General features: G+C 44.7%; 1 protein-coding gene across 1 annotated transcript; it reads left to right on the plus strand.

Moving 5' to 3' along the window:
* Positions 1-4,069: 4,069 nt before the first annotated feature.
* On the plus strand, positions 4,070-6,596 carry LOC147961734 (heptahelical transmembrane protein ADIPOR2-like). The gene is made up of 3 exons (XM_087536443.1): positions 4,070-4,849; positions 4,950-5,097; positions 5,692-6,596. The coding sequence occupies exons 1-3, from the start codon at positions 4,536-4,538 to the stop codon at positions 6,361-6,363; spliced, it is 1,134 nt and encodes a 377-aa protein (XP_087392569.1). The 5' UTR covers positions 4,070-4,535; the 3' UTR covers positions 6,364-6,596.
* Positions 6,597-12,376: the final 5,780 nt, after the last annotated feature.

Genomic DNA, 12,376 nt, shown 5'->3' on the forward strand with positions numbered 1-12,376 from the left:
TACTAGTGGCCCGGGCCCATGAGTCAGCCTCTGTTCTGCCCCGGCACGTGGTCAGCTCGGAACTGGGGACACGCACCATATAAGCACGCCCCACGGCCTCCGACGAACGCCGTGCCCGCCCCAAACTCAAACTCCCACCGCCAGCCGCTCTCCTCTCCTCGCGCCGGCCACAATTGAGCATGGACGCAGCCGCTTGCTACACACATGGCGACGATGACCACGATGAAGATGGCGTTGCATGTTTGATGAAGATTTTGTCCCTTTAGTCAATGATTTTTAGGTCCACCAATTGACTCCGTAAAAAGTGTTTATCAAGTCTACCCACTTTATCAAGTCTGCTAACGTTGACAAAACTCAAAGTTATATATTTAAGAGCAAGTACAATAGCAGGTTTATAGCCCGCTTACATGGCAATTTTGCCTATATGGAGTAGAGAAACATGAAAAAGTAAGGGCAGTGAGGGTTCTCATGCAAGAGTCTAGCTATATGTGTGCTTCAAGGCAAATTCAATAAATGTGAATAAAGAGATAGGGAGAAGATGAGAAAAAAAATTACTAATCCTATATAGTCAATCTTATAGCCAACCTTATAGTTAACCTTGTTGTATGAGTGACTATATACGTTGGCTACAGACGATATGGCAACATCTTATAACCAACAGTTGACTGTATTATTACCATGTTCTAAGTAGAACTAACATTAGTAATAGTACTAACTTCCATAAATGTTTGTCGAGGTATTCCCATCGGCCTAGAATATTCTACCAAGATATTTGGATATCTCGGTGCAACTATGTATAAACACAAATATAAAACATTAGATCTCATTAATTCGTTTATCAATAAATGCAATTTTATTAGATTTCTAAGATTTAAATTAAATAAGATTTCTTAAATATCTTATATTACAATTACCAGGAACAAATATTTGTTAGTGTAGCACAGGAAAGTGTTTAGTGTCAACTATCATGTTACTTAACCACCAAGTGATCTTAATTCAAGTCGATATAACAGAAATAGTAGTAAATATTATATTGAATCTTGTGTCAATAAACAAGAGACACTTATTTACTGTTAGTATAAATGATGATAAAAGTAAAAAATTTAACATAAATATTGAATTGACATAAGTTTTACATAATCTTCTACATGTCTAAATTTGGAAAAAAGTGTCTCAGAATACCAAGTTATTACGGCGGATCATGAGCGTGATGGGGTAGATAGGAGAAGCTGGAGAGGGATTTGCAAGAAATAAACAAAATAAGCACAACATGTGGAGGATATACTTGTAACTGGAAAAAAAATTCAAGACTAGTGGCATTTCGAGGGTGCATCTGTAATATATATAATATGTAACCAGCAACACAACCATTTAAATTGCATCTTGCCACACAAAAAAATAATTTAAATTCACACAAACACAAAAAATAATTTGAAGAACGCTCTCTAAATAAACACTACTTGCATGCGTTCTTTACCAACAAATCTTTTTTAAGTGAAAAGTAGAAGAAAAAGAGACAAGACGTCAGAAATAGACACATCCCAAAAAAACTAAACACAAATGGCCTACTTAGAGAATGACGCAAAAACGCACAACGGTTGTGCGAGCCAAACGGTCACACCAGACGAGTATGTGCTTAGGAAAACATGAATTTCCTAAAAAGGGAAAAAGAAAAGAAAAGTATAAATCTTGGAGCTTCAGAATCAGATGGTACGAAATTTAGATTAGAGATAAATATTTTTCAGTTAGATGAGAATTAGCAAATCCCATAATTCACATAATTTTATTTCATGCAAAAATTCAGCAAGATTTATTGTAATCAGACTGAAGGTTTTATGTACGTAGATAACATATTGTCTGATGGCTAATATAGTTTTTTAGGGGAACATGCAACTATATCTGAATATAGGAATTTATTTATTTTGGTGTTGATGGATTTGGGTTACCCATGCATTGTCATGTGTTGTTAAGCCCCGCTCCTCCGGCAATGGATGTGAAATGTCAAACTGAGCGGAGTAAAATATATTGTTGCGTCTCCTTTAGTTGTGATGAGATAGTGAATATTTTTTGGAAAAAATGCAATAAGTGATCATAGAAATCGTGTGGTACAAAAAAATACAACCGAGAAAATTTCTAATTACAACTTATAACCCGATGAATTGCAATTTTCAACCAAGAGAAAAAAATCAAAAGAAAAAAAGGTGGTTCGTTGGAGTAAAAACAAATTCACAACTTCAAATTTTACCACTTGCCTCTCCATATGAACAACACAAACATAGATAGAAAATGAAAAAATGTGTTCGTTGGAGTAGGCCACGGGGCACAAGCGGGCCAGGTTTGTAGTGTCCTATTATCCTTCTACCCGTTGGAAGCGGGTAGTTGTAGTTGCTCTATGAAGTTAGCCTCTCGATGTGCCCGCCACATTGTGGACCGTGAGTCCATGAGGCCTAGGTTTCACATGGGGCCCAGACGGTCTGCTATAGAACTTGGAATGGGTGGGGCCAACAGAAGCACAACGGAACCCGGCCCACAAAGTCCATATGTCGTAATTGTTGGGGAGCACGCCGAAACACTTCACTAGCACACTTAAAAATTTGAACCCCAGTACTCATCGATCGTTAGATCTGGGGCGGGCATGAGGAGCTCGATCTAGTAAACGATTTCGTTCACTTTGGGGAGGTTGCATCGAGCGAACCATTGCACGAAATCACTAATTAAGTGGTACCCCTTGCAAAGGTCACTCTCACCTTCTCTGATAATGACAAGCCGTGCATTGCATGTGTGCCACTTGTTGTGACCTGGGAGTTTTCCCTTTTTCATAGATTCAGTTTTTAAAAATGTTTTATTTCTTGAACCGTGTGTCCAACTCACGAACCGTTTTCATCTTTGATTTCTCGCATCAGGATCTCTGGAAAGGAGATCCCATGTTAATAGATTTCGAAAACTTATTTTTTTTCAAAAAAATCCAGAAATCAAAAAAACCAATAACTGAAACCAAAAAAAACTAATATCCCCCCAAAAAGAAAAAAGAAACATGAATCATAGTTGTGCTTTTTCACTTTTGTATAGGAAGGACAGTTGTGCTTTTTTCTTTTTGGGAGTTGTTCTCGTAGATGGACATGTTCTTTTCCGTTTTTGATATGCAAAGTTGTGCTTCTCGTGAAAACATACACTGTAGTTTTTCCTTTTACAAGAAGCACAACTATGTTCTTTTTCGGGAAGCACATATGTGCTTCTCATGCATGCATGTTCGGTGTTTTTATTTTCCTTTTCGAGAAAGCACATACACGCTTTTGGTGAAACCACATATATACTTGCTTCTGATGAAAGTACGTCTGCGCTTTTTCCTTTCTTGAAAGCATAGTTGTGCTTCACGAAAAAAACACCACTTACCAAAAAACAATTATTGTTTCACCACAACCTAATAAAAACTAGACAAAAGCCAAAAAAAAAAAACAAGACCAAGAAACATGTGGAAAAAATCCCAAGCGTGCGCCAGCGCATGAGATTTCGTTTTGGGGTGGGTAGATCTCGAATGACCGATACTTAATTAAGTCTGAGTGAAGTGACACAACATATACCAAAAAATAAGAAAGGGAAAATTAAAAAAATGCACAAACTTTCATGTAAAATCTCACGAATATAGCACCGATTGATACTTTTGACTGAGATTTAGCAATCCCGTTTTGTTTCTGGGACGCCTAAACTTTCCAAACGGGTTTGTGTGGGTTCCGATTACTCCAACTCCAACCAACCATTTTAACCATCATCACACACACACGCACGTGTGTTGCCACCTGGTCCACGGCCCGTGTGACAGTTCGTGGTCCGTGGTGAATAAAATCGTAGCCGGCAATCGTGCCTTGTGGTGCGGACCGCGTTGACGTACGCCTCCTTGTGCGTCTTCCTCACATTGGTCTCTGCCTCGCCCGAATTGAGTACACGAGTGAGCCTGAGCCAGTGGTTGCCCAGCCTACAGACTAAGATCTGCTCTGCAGGGCCCGCCCGCCCGCCTAATTAACCCCACTGCCGCTTGCTCGCCGGCGAGCTACCCTACCCGGTGGCCGCCGGCTGCCCGCACGAAACCTCAGCGGGCCCACACTATGCATATCTCCAAGTTTCTTTTGGAGCTTTCGCTGCCGTACGACCTGCCAAGCAAAACCAAAGTCGATCTGGATGGCACAGTGGAGGCGATGAGTCAAAGGTCAAAGCCCCCCGGTGCGTCATCTAGAGGGAGACGAGAAACCAGAAGCCGCCGCCGTGGCCCATCACCCCGCGGCAACACGTCCTCGCGCCATCCTCTTCTTCCCCGACAGCTCGCCAAACTCCCAACCATCTATCCATCCGCGCCGTCCATCCCGGCCCGTGCGCTGCCACAACCTCTTTCCAGGGTCGACTCGGAGCTGCGGACGCGCGCCATATAAGCACGCCCCGCGGCCTCCGAGCAACGCCGTGCCCGCCCCGACCTCAGACTCCCGTCGCCAGCCGCTCTCCTCCCCTCTCCTCCCCTCGCGCCGGCCACGATCGAGGCACACATGGCGACGATGACGACCACGACCACGACGAAGACGGCGCTGCGCCACCGCGGGTGCTGCGGGCACGCGCCGGCGCCGGAGTCGGAGGAGGACGGCCGCGACCTGGTGGCGCTGTCGAGCGCGGCGGCGGAGGGGCTGGGGAAGGAGGCTGCCAGGTGGGCCGGCGGGCTGCCGCGGCTGAAGCGGTTCGAGGAGCTGCCGGACTACCTCCGCGACAACGAGTTCATCCGCGGCGGCTACCGCTGCGAGTGGTCCGTCCGCGACGCGCTCCGCAGCGTCTTCGCCTGGCACAACGAGACGCTCAACGTCTGGACGTATGTATTCCCCTCTCTTCATCCTCTGCTTCTTGTTTCCTGCATTGTGTTTCTAGTTCATGTTCCACTGCTTGCGATCTGACTCCGGTTGTTGACGCAGCCATCTGGGGGGCTTCTTCCTGTTCCTGGGCCTCGCTGTCGCCGGCCAGACGGAGTGGCGGCCGGCCGGAGCAGCCGCGGCGCCGGGGTTCATGACGATGGTGATGACGTCGGCCAACGCGTCGTCGTTGGCGACCAACAACAGTTCGGTAAGAAAACGAAAACTCTGTCCTCACTCGACGACTAATCCTCCCGCATCTTCACTATAGTTTTTCTTCTTCTTTGTTGAGATCGCATCTCGGTAGTTGGGTCAGAACAGACTACGATTAATTCTAGTACTAATCGACTCGTATCTTTACTCGCTGGGTCGTCGCTGCACGATGGAGTAGCAATATAAATTATAAACTGAGGAGAATTCTTCAACCCTACCTGCTCTGTTCCTCCATGAAATCCAAGTGGAGTAGCATCATAAACTGGCCCAAAAATAATTAGCTGGACACCTTAGCTATACACACAGTTGGGCATGCTCTGTATCGACAACGAAACTAACTTAGGTGAGCAGGCACACACTGATCGATCGAGCTGGACGGCAGCTGTTTGTCGGAGGGAGGTTGTGGCGGTTAATTAACGAACCGCATTATCTGGTCCTAGACTAATCAGAGCTCCTCTGTCTGAATTCTGATGAGTCCAACGACCGGCAGCCGCAACGACCGATCAGAAATTGAACTTGTCGTGCCAGCTACAATGTAGTTGTAGTAGTATACTGCAGATTCTTATGGTTAATTCTGTTTTGGTTCGAGCAGAGCATGGCGATCCAGAGCGCGCTGGCGTCGGGCATGGGCGGCGCGGGGCACGTGGTGGCGCGGTGGCCGCGGACGGTGTTCGTGTTGGGGGCCATGACGTGCCTGTCGGTGAGCGCGGCGGCGCACCTGCTGGCGAGCCACTCGCGCCGCTTCAACCGGCTCTTCTGGCAGCTCGACTACGCCGGCATCGCCGTCATGATCGTCGCCTCCTTCTTCCCGCCGGTCTACTACACCTTCCTCGGCAGCCCCGCGGCGCAGCTCGCCTACCTCTCGGCCATCACGCTCCTCGGCGTGCTCGTCGTGGCGGCGCTCCTGGTGCCTGCCCGCTCGTCGCCGCGGCTCCGGCACCTCCGCGCCGGCCTGTTCGTGTCCATGGGGCTCTCGGGGGTCGTGCCAGCGCTGCACGCGCTCTGGCTCAACTGGGGCCACCCGGAGTGCTACCTGGCGCTGTCGCTCGAGCTGGCCATGGGGCTCGTGTACGCTACGGGCGCCGGCTTCTACGTCGCGCGCGTGCCGGAGCGGTGGCGCCCGGGCATGTTCGACTGCGTCGGGCACAGCCACCAGATCTTCCACGTGCTGGTGCTCGTCGGCGCCGTCACGCACTACGCCGCCACCGCCATCCTCATCGGCTGGCGCGACGCCCTGGCCGCGGCCGCGTCGGCGCTCTTGTGACGTCGCGTGTAGGATGCGATAATATTCATGTACGCGTAGGCGTAGGGCGTGCCATTGATTCGTTGATTCGTGTACCTAGCTTAGATGATTCTTTGAACATGTATCAGGTGATGTTTGTGCTCTTGCCTTCTTACTGTCAGTCTGTACTCTGTATTTCTGTAATGCTGAATGGTGTACAGCAACTGAGCTGCAACAGGAAAAGGGACGAGCACTACGATTTTTTAGTACTTGTAGTATATGAATTCTCTGTTCCTTTTGGCTACGAACACTAATGGTGTAATGCAAATTTATGCCCAAATCATAGTTCATACCTGAAACTGTGCCTGCCTATAGAATAGCACCCACAAGCAGGATGCATGAACAATGTCATAGGGACAATGACACCGTGGTCCTTTTATGCGAGGTTTGTAGTTCATTGACCGTAAATGTTCAACTACACGTTCATGTTTGGAGCTATTTTGAATGAATTTTGCCAAACTCATCGTAGACGGTCGACCGTTTGAAATTTCCTTTGACGAGTAGTTTCATCTCACAGTTTCACGCTAGGGTGCTATATTTTGTTACCTTGAATGTTGGGTGCGTGTTCATGTTAGGTTGCTTCATAAAAGTAATTGGTGATGTGTTCTGTTTGTGCTTAGCTGAGTTATACTTTGCTTTTTACTGTACTTATCGTTTCCCCCAGGGTTTGGCTAGGCACCTATTCCCCTAGGGTTTCCTAGGGTACACCCCTTCCTTCGGCGGCGCCGCCGAAGACCACCAATTTCTCACGTCAGATCGTTGTTTCCCTACCGTTGTCCGGTGGGTCGAGGCCGACTAACCCCAAATTTGCGAGTGCATGGCGGATCAAGGCAGTCCGGGGGGCGAGGGAGGCAAGAAGGGAGTTGCAGGAGAGGAGGCCTTGCGATGTGTGAAGGGATCGGGAGGCGGGCTGGAGCCGCCAGGTCCGTCCGTGGCGGAAGGGGATGTAGACGAGGGGATCACAAAAACCGCGGAGCCAGACCGGGAAGATGCAGATGAAACATACTGGGACCATTATGGACCCGATCCGAATCTTGAAAATGCTTTTGAAGGACTGAATCTATATGGCGAGGAGGAGGAAGATCTTGATCTATCATGAGAGGTGGATGAATTGATCAAAGAGGTTCGTTGGCTGGCGCTGTTTAGGGTTCACACTTTGCGTCCGCTTAGCCACGCTGCCCTACTGAAGTCGATGAGGAACGCGTGGGTGTGCGCGCAAGGGGTGACTTTCAATGGTATCACCTTGATTCTTTGCACGAGATTACACGAATTTATATATACTTGTAAATTGCTTGAAAATCGGCAAGCCACTTCATGAACCAAAGAACATCGGTTATGCTAATTTTCAGCTGGATGAAAACAATTGGCGTTCATTCGTTTTTCTGTCCGTCCGATCGCCGTGTTTAGATTTGTGTTGTTCCTTTTTTTTCGAATCTCTGGGCTGTTTGGTCGTTATCGAGCCCGCATATTTTTTTGGGAGAGACCCGTTAATCGCGTGCCCGCGCCTCCCCTCGCTGAGTGCCCTCTCATTTCTATTTTTTTTCTTTCATTTTCCTCTAGCTCCTCTCGTCTCTTCCCCTTCCATTTCCAGTGGCGGAGACCTCCGTGAGTTGAGAGATGGAGTCATGGCAACTTTGATTGGGAGATCTCCTTTGGTGGGCCCATGAGAGGGTTTCGATCTGTGTGGTGCTCGTGTGATGGGTAGGGGATCGTATGATGTGATCTGCGGGTGCTCGTGTGCTGGGCTCTGTTTCCCTGATTCTGTTCGTGTCCTGGGGTTTCGATCTGTTAGTTCGTTTGGATCTGAGCACCTGCTGATTTTTACATCTTGGTATCCCTTTGGTACGCGCTGAGTTTGATTTGGTTGGTGAGATGAGGGGTTGGTCTCTCTGTTGTTGTGCTTGGAGAAATTTAGGTCATCAGTTTTACTTTGTATGCTCATGTTGTACCTTCAGACCCATATATTTATACCTGATGCAGTTTCACTTGCAACAGAAGCTCATACTTTCTCTTCAACCACAGAAGCAGCAGAAACATTCTGCAGAAGCTCTAAATAGATCCTTTTTTACCTGATATTCTCTGCATTGAGGAAGAACAACAGAATAATACTCGCCCCCCGGACCTGGAAAAAATGCAAGTAATTTTTTAGAGATTCATGTACTGGAACTATCATTCCCTGACATTTCCTCACAAATCTGAAACACTTTTAGCTAGGGCGGCTGTAAGATCTGCTTGATGCTTGGCTAAATCCATTTTACTCTGTTATAGCATGTTAGAGGGTTCAGTTTCTCTAGTGTAAGTGTTGATTGTCCCTTGTCTTCTGTTCTCTAATGTATTCCATTTAGGTGGAGATGGTAGTTCTGTGGGATTTCCATGTATTTACTGTAGTTTTGCCTTTGTAATTTTAGTTGGTTTGCCACTGTATTATAGGATGCTTGTAACTGTTTATCATTGTAATTCATTGTAATTCATGTGTGTAGGAACTGTAATTGTAGTAATTTAGTTCTGACTGTTTAGTATGTGGTTAGTCTTGATATTGTAATTACAATGGTTCACCTTGAAATTTTTGCTTGCTTAGTGTAATTCCAATGATTTAGCATATGGTTAGTGTTCCAAATTGAATTCCGGTGGTTTGCTTAGTCTAACACAGAGCTATATCACTGTAGATTTTGCTTACTTAGTGTAATAGCTTTGTAATTCCAGTGATTTCGCATTGTTTATGATTGTAATCCAGTTTTTTTTCTTGGTTTACACTATAATTTTAGGTGAGTTGTAAACCATTGTATTTTTTGCTTTATTCTCCAGCGATATCTCTGTATTTCCACTGGATTAGTACTGTAATATTTATTGATTTCGACTGTAATTCTAGTGGTTTGAACTCTAATTTTTATTGATTTCAACTGTAACTCCAGAGTTCTAGCTTTGTAATTCCAGTTGGTTATGATTGTAATTCCAGTAGTTCTTTTCTTGGTTTTCTATTGTAATTTAACATGACTTTCAATGTAATCCTTTGTAATTTTTCGTTTATATTTTTCCAGTGACATTGCTCTGTATTTCCGGTGTCTTATTACTATAATTTTTATTGATTACGACTGTAATTCCAGTTGTTTCTTAGTGATCTAGCTCTGTAAATTTTATTTGATTTTTACTGTAATTCCAGTGTTTTTAGAGTGATCTAGCTATCTAATTCCAGCAGCTGTTTTTTTTCCCGGTGATCTAGCTCTTCCAGTGGTTTAGTACTGTGAACATTATTTGATTATTACTGTAATTCCAGTTGTTTTTAGAGTGATCTAGCTATGTAGTTCCAGCGGTTTAGCTTTTATTTTTCCAGTGATCTAGCTATGTAATTCCAGTGGGTTAGTGCTGTATTTTTAGTCCTTGATACAGCGACAGTGGTGACAGAGAATCCGGCTACATGCCAGTCAAAATTGAAGAATTCCTGCCCTTCTTCTTTGCTCTTGAATTGGATCCCTACCTCAGGTTTGGTTATGTTCCTTAAGTTCCCATCCTTTGCTGCTGCTTCTTCATTTCCCATAAGGACAGTTCATCACCATGAGGTTGTTCTGAAGTTTGCTTGTCTCTCATAGATCTGTATTGCCTCCTGGTTCTTGCTCATTTGGTATATTGTCTGATGTGTGGGATGTAGATGTATTTTGCTAGTCTTAGTTCATGTTTCAGTACTAGTTGTATTTTTTATAGTGCACAAATAATACTGGTTTAGTCCAACATTTAGACCAAGTGCTAGTTCAATAGTTACTGTAAATTGAACATTCAGACCAAGTGTTCAGCACAGATAATACATGTTTCAGTACTAGGTTTAAAATTCAGACCAAGTACTAGGTGTAACATTCAGACCAAGTGCTTCATGATGAATTTACAGTTCCCAAATAAGCAGTTTTTTCAGTCTTGTTTCTCCTGAATGGATTTTGGGATATTTTGTTTCTTGTATCCGTGGTTCCTCTGAATGCTTGTTTTTTTCTAGGAGTTGAACTAGGTTCACTGTAACACCTAATTATGTTCTTGCTTTTCCTGTTCTTGTTTTGATTCCCTGATTTTTTTGAGCAAACTGGTAAACCATGTCAGGTTTCTGCAAAGTAGGAGAGGGATCTGTTCACGATGCAAAATCTGTTCACAATTGAAGTGTGTGTTTAACGCAAGTAGAGGTGGATCTCTTTGGTTACCTTTGTCCCCTGCGTTTCTTCGGCCATGGATTTCTTCAGGTTTGTGACCAGCTCCTGCATGAATCTCCCTCACTTGTTCTTCTCGTACCTTCTTCCTGTTCTTTCCCCTCCATGGATTTCTTCAGGTTTGTGCCCCAACTGATGTATGAATCTCCCTCACTTCTTCTCGTACCTTCTTCCTGTTCTCCCTCTCCATGATTTGCTTCAATTTTTGCTGAGGACGATGGTGAGATGTGGGTTATGTGAGATCTGGTTTGGTCCTTCCCTCCCTTGTGTACTTATTGGCGCGGTGAGATGTAGTAAGTAGCTTTTTGTGTCTAGTTTGTTATTATTGGCGTGGTTCAGTTTGCTAGTACTTTTCTGTTCGAGTTAGGAAATGTGCATCTGTACACCCGTTAAATGTTGGGTTTGCCTGTTCTTGTTGGTGCGGTTCTTGAAAAGGCGGGGACTGAGTCGAGCAGGAGGACAGGGGACCGGGGACAGTTGTCAACTCCTACTAGGTCGAAAATATGACTGAAAGCAAATTCAATTTCAGCCGGATGTCATTTAGACACTCCCAAGAACAAAGGGAGCAATGGAATTAACTCTACAAATAGTGTTAATGGCTGCACGTGCCAATAAAAAGAGAGAAAGACATGATAAAGGAGGTGACATGCACACATGTTAATGTTAAATTGATTTGTGGGCTAGCATGGTTGATTGGCTCTAATTAGTATTGGATTTGAGTGACTGGTCACTTCCATATGAATTAAGCCGGATTGTAAGTAACATTATATTCCGGGATTGTTGCTATATATGAGAGAGGCCTTGTAATTAATGAATTAATCCTTGCCGAGTTCATCAATCTTGCGTTAGTAGTTCACTTTTTAAGACTTTGGTGATTCGTGAGATAATCCCAATAAAGGGAGGGAGTAGTTTTCAACTGGTGCACATTTTTTACTAGACCTCAGCCTACGTCTTTCTGTTGCCGTCAGGTGGCACGGTGAGAATATTGTTGTGTCGCATTGATATACGTCTCGGTGGAGATGTCAACTACTTCTCTCGTTGCAATGCACGGGCATATATGCTATTTCAAAAAAAAAGGACGCTGGTAACTTTCACACATGTGGCACAATGAATACTCGACCACACGACCCATCCTGTCGTACTCAGGAGACAGCTCACACGACCTTGTGTGACCAAACATTAAAACCGTACAGACGACCTTGCGTGGGCGAACATTAAAACTGCCCATACGTTTGGGCGCAGCTAAAACGGCCCACACGACCCTGTGTGGCAACTGCTCACCCCCACACCGTGAGCGCGAACACGTGTGTAATCAACTTTAGTTGCCATATGTAATTAATTGTAGTTGCCATGTATCATTAAGAGGTTTTTTAACATGCTCCCTCTTACCCCCTCTTTTCATATGAGAGGTAAGAGTATATAATATATCTGAGCCGTTGATTGTATTAAGTAGTGAGTTTGATTAAGTCTTACCTTCTTACATCTTATATGAAAAAGGGGGTAAGAGGGAGCATCTTAAAATTGCTTCATTAAATATAGTTGCCATGTGTAACTAATTGAAATAGCCACGTGTGGTTAAACCATAGTTGCTATGTATGATTAACCATAGTTGTCATCTGTGATTAACTAGTTGTCATATATGCACACCTGTAGTTGTCGTGTGTGGTTAAACCATAGTTGTCATGTATGGTCAACCATAGTTGATGTGTGCGATTAACTAGTTGCCACATATGCACACATGCAGTTGCCATGTATCACCATGTGAGCGTTATGTGGGCGAAGAGCAGTTTCACCCACATGTTCAGAAG

Source organism: Triticum urartu, chromosome 7A (genome assembly GCF_056163025.1).
Source record: "Triticum urartu cultivar PI428250 chromosome 7A, HENAU_Tu73, whole genome shotgun sequence".
NCBI classification, from domain to species: domain Eukaryota; kingdom Viridiplantae; phylum Streptophyta; class Magnoliopsida; order Poales; family Poaceae; genus Triticum; species Triticum urartu.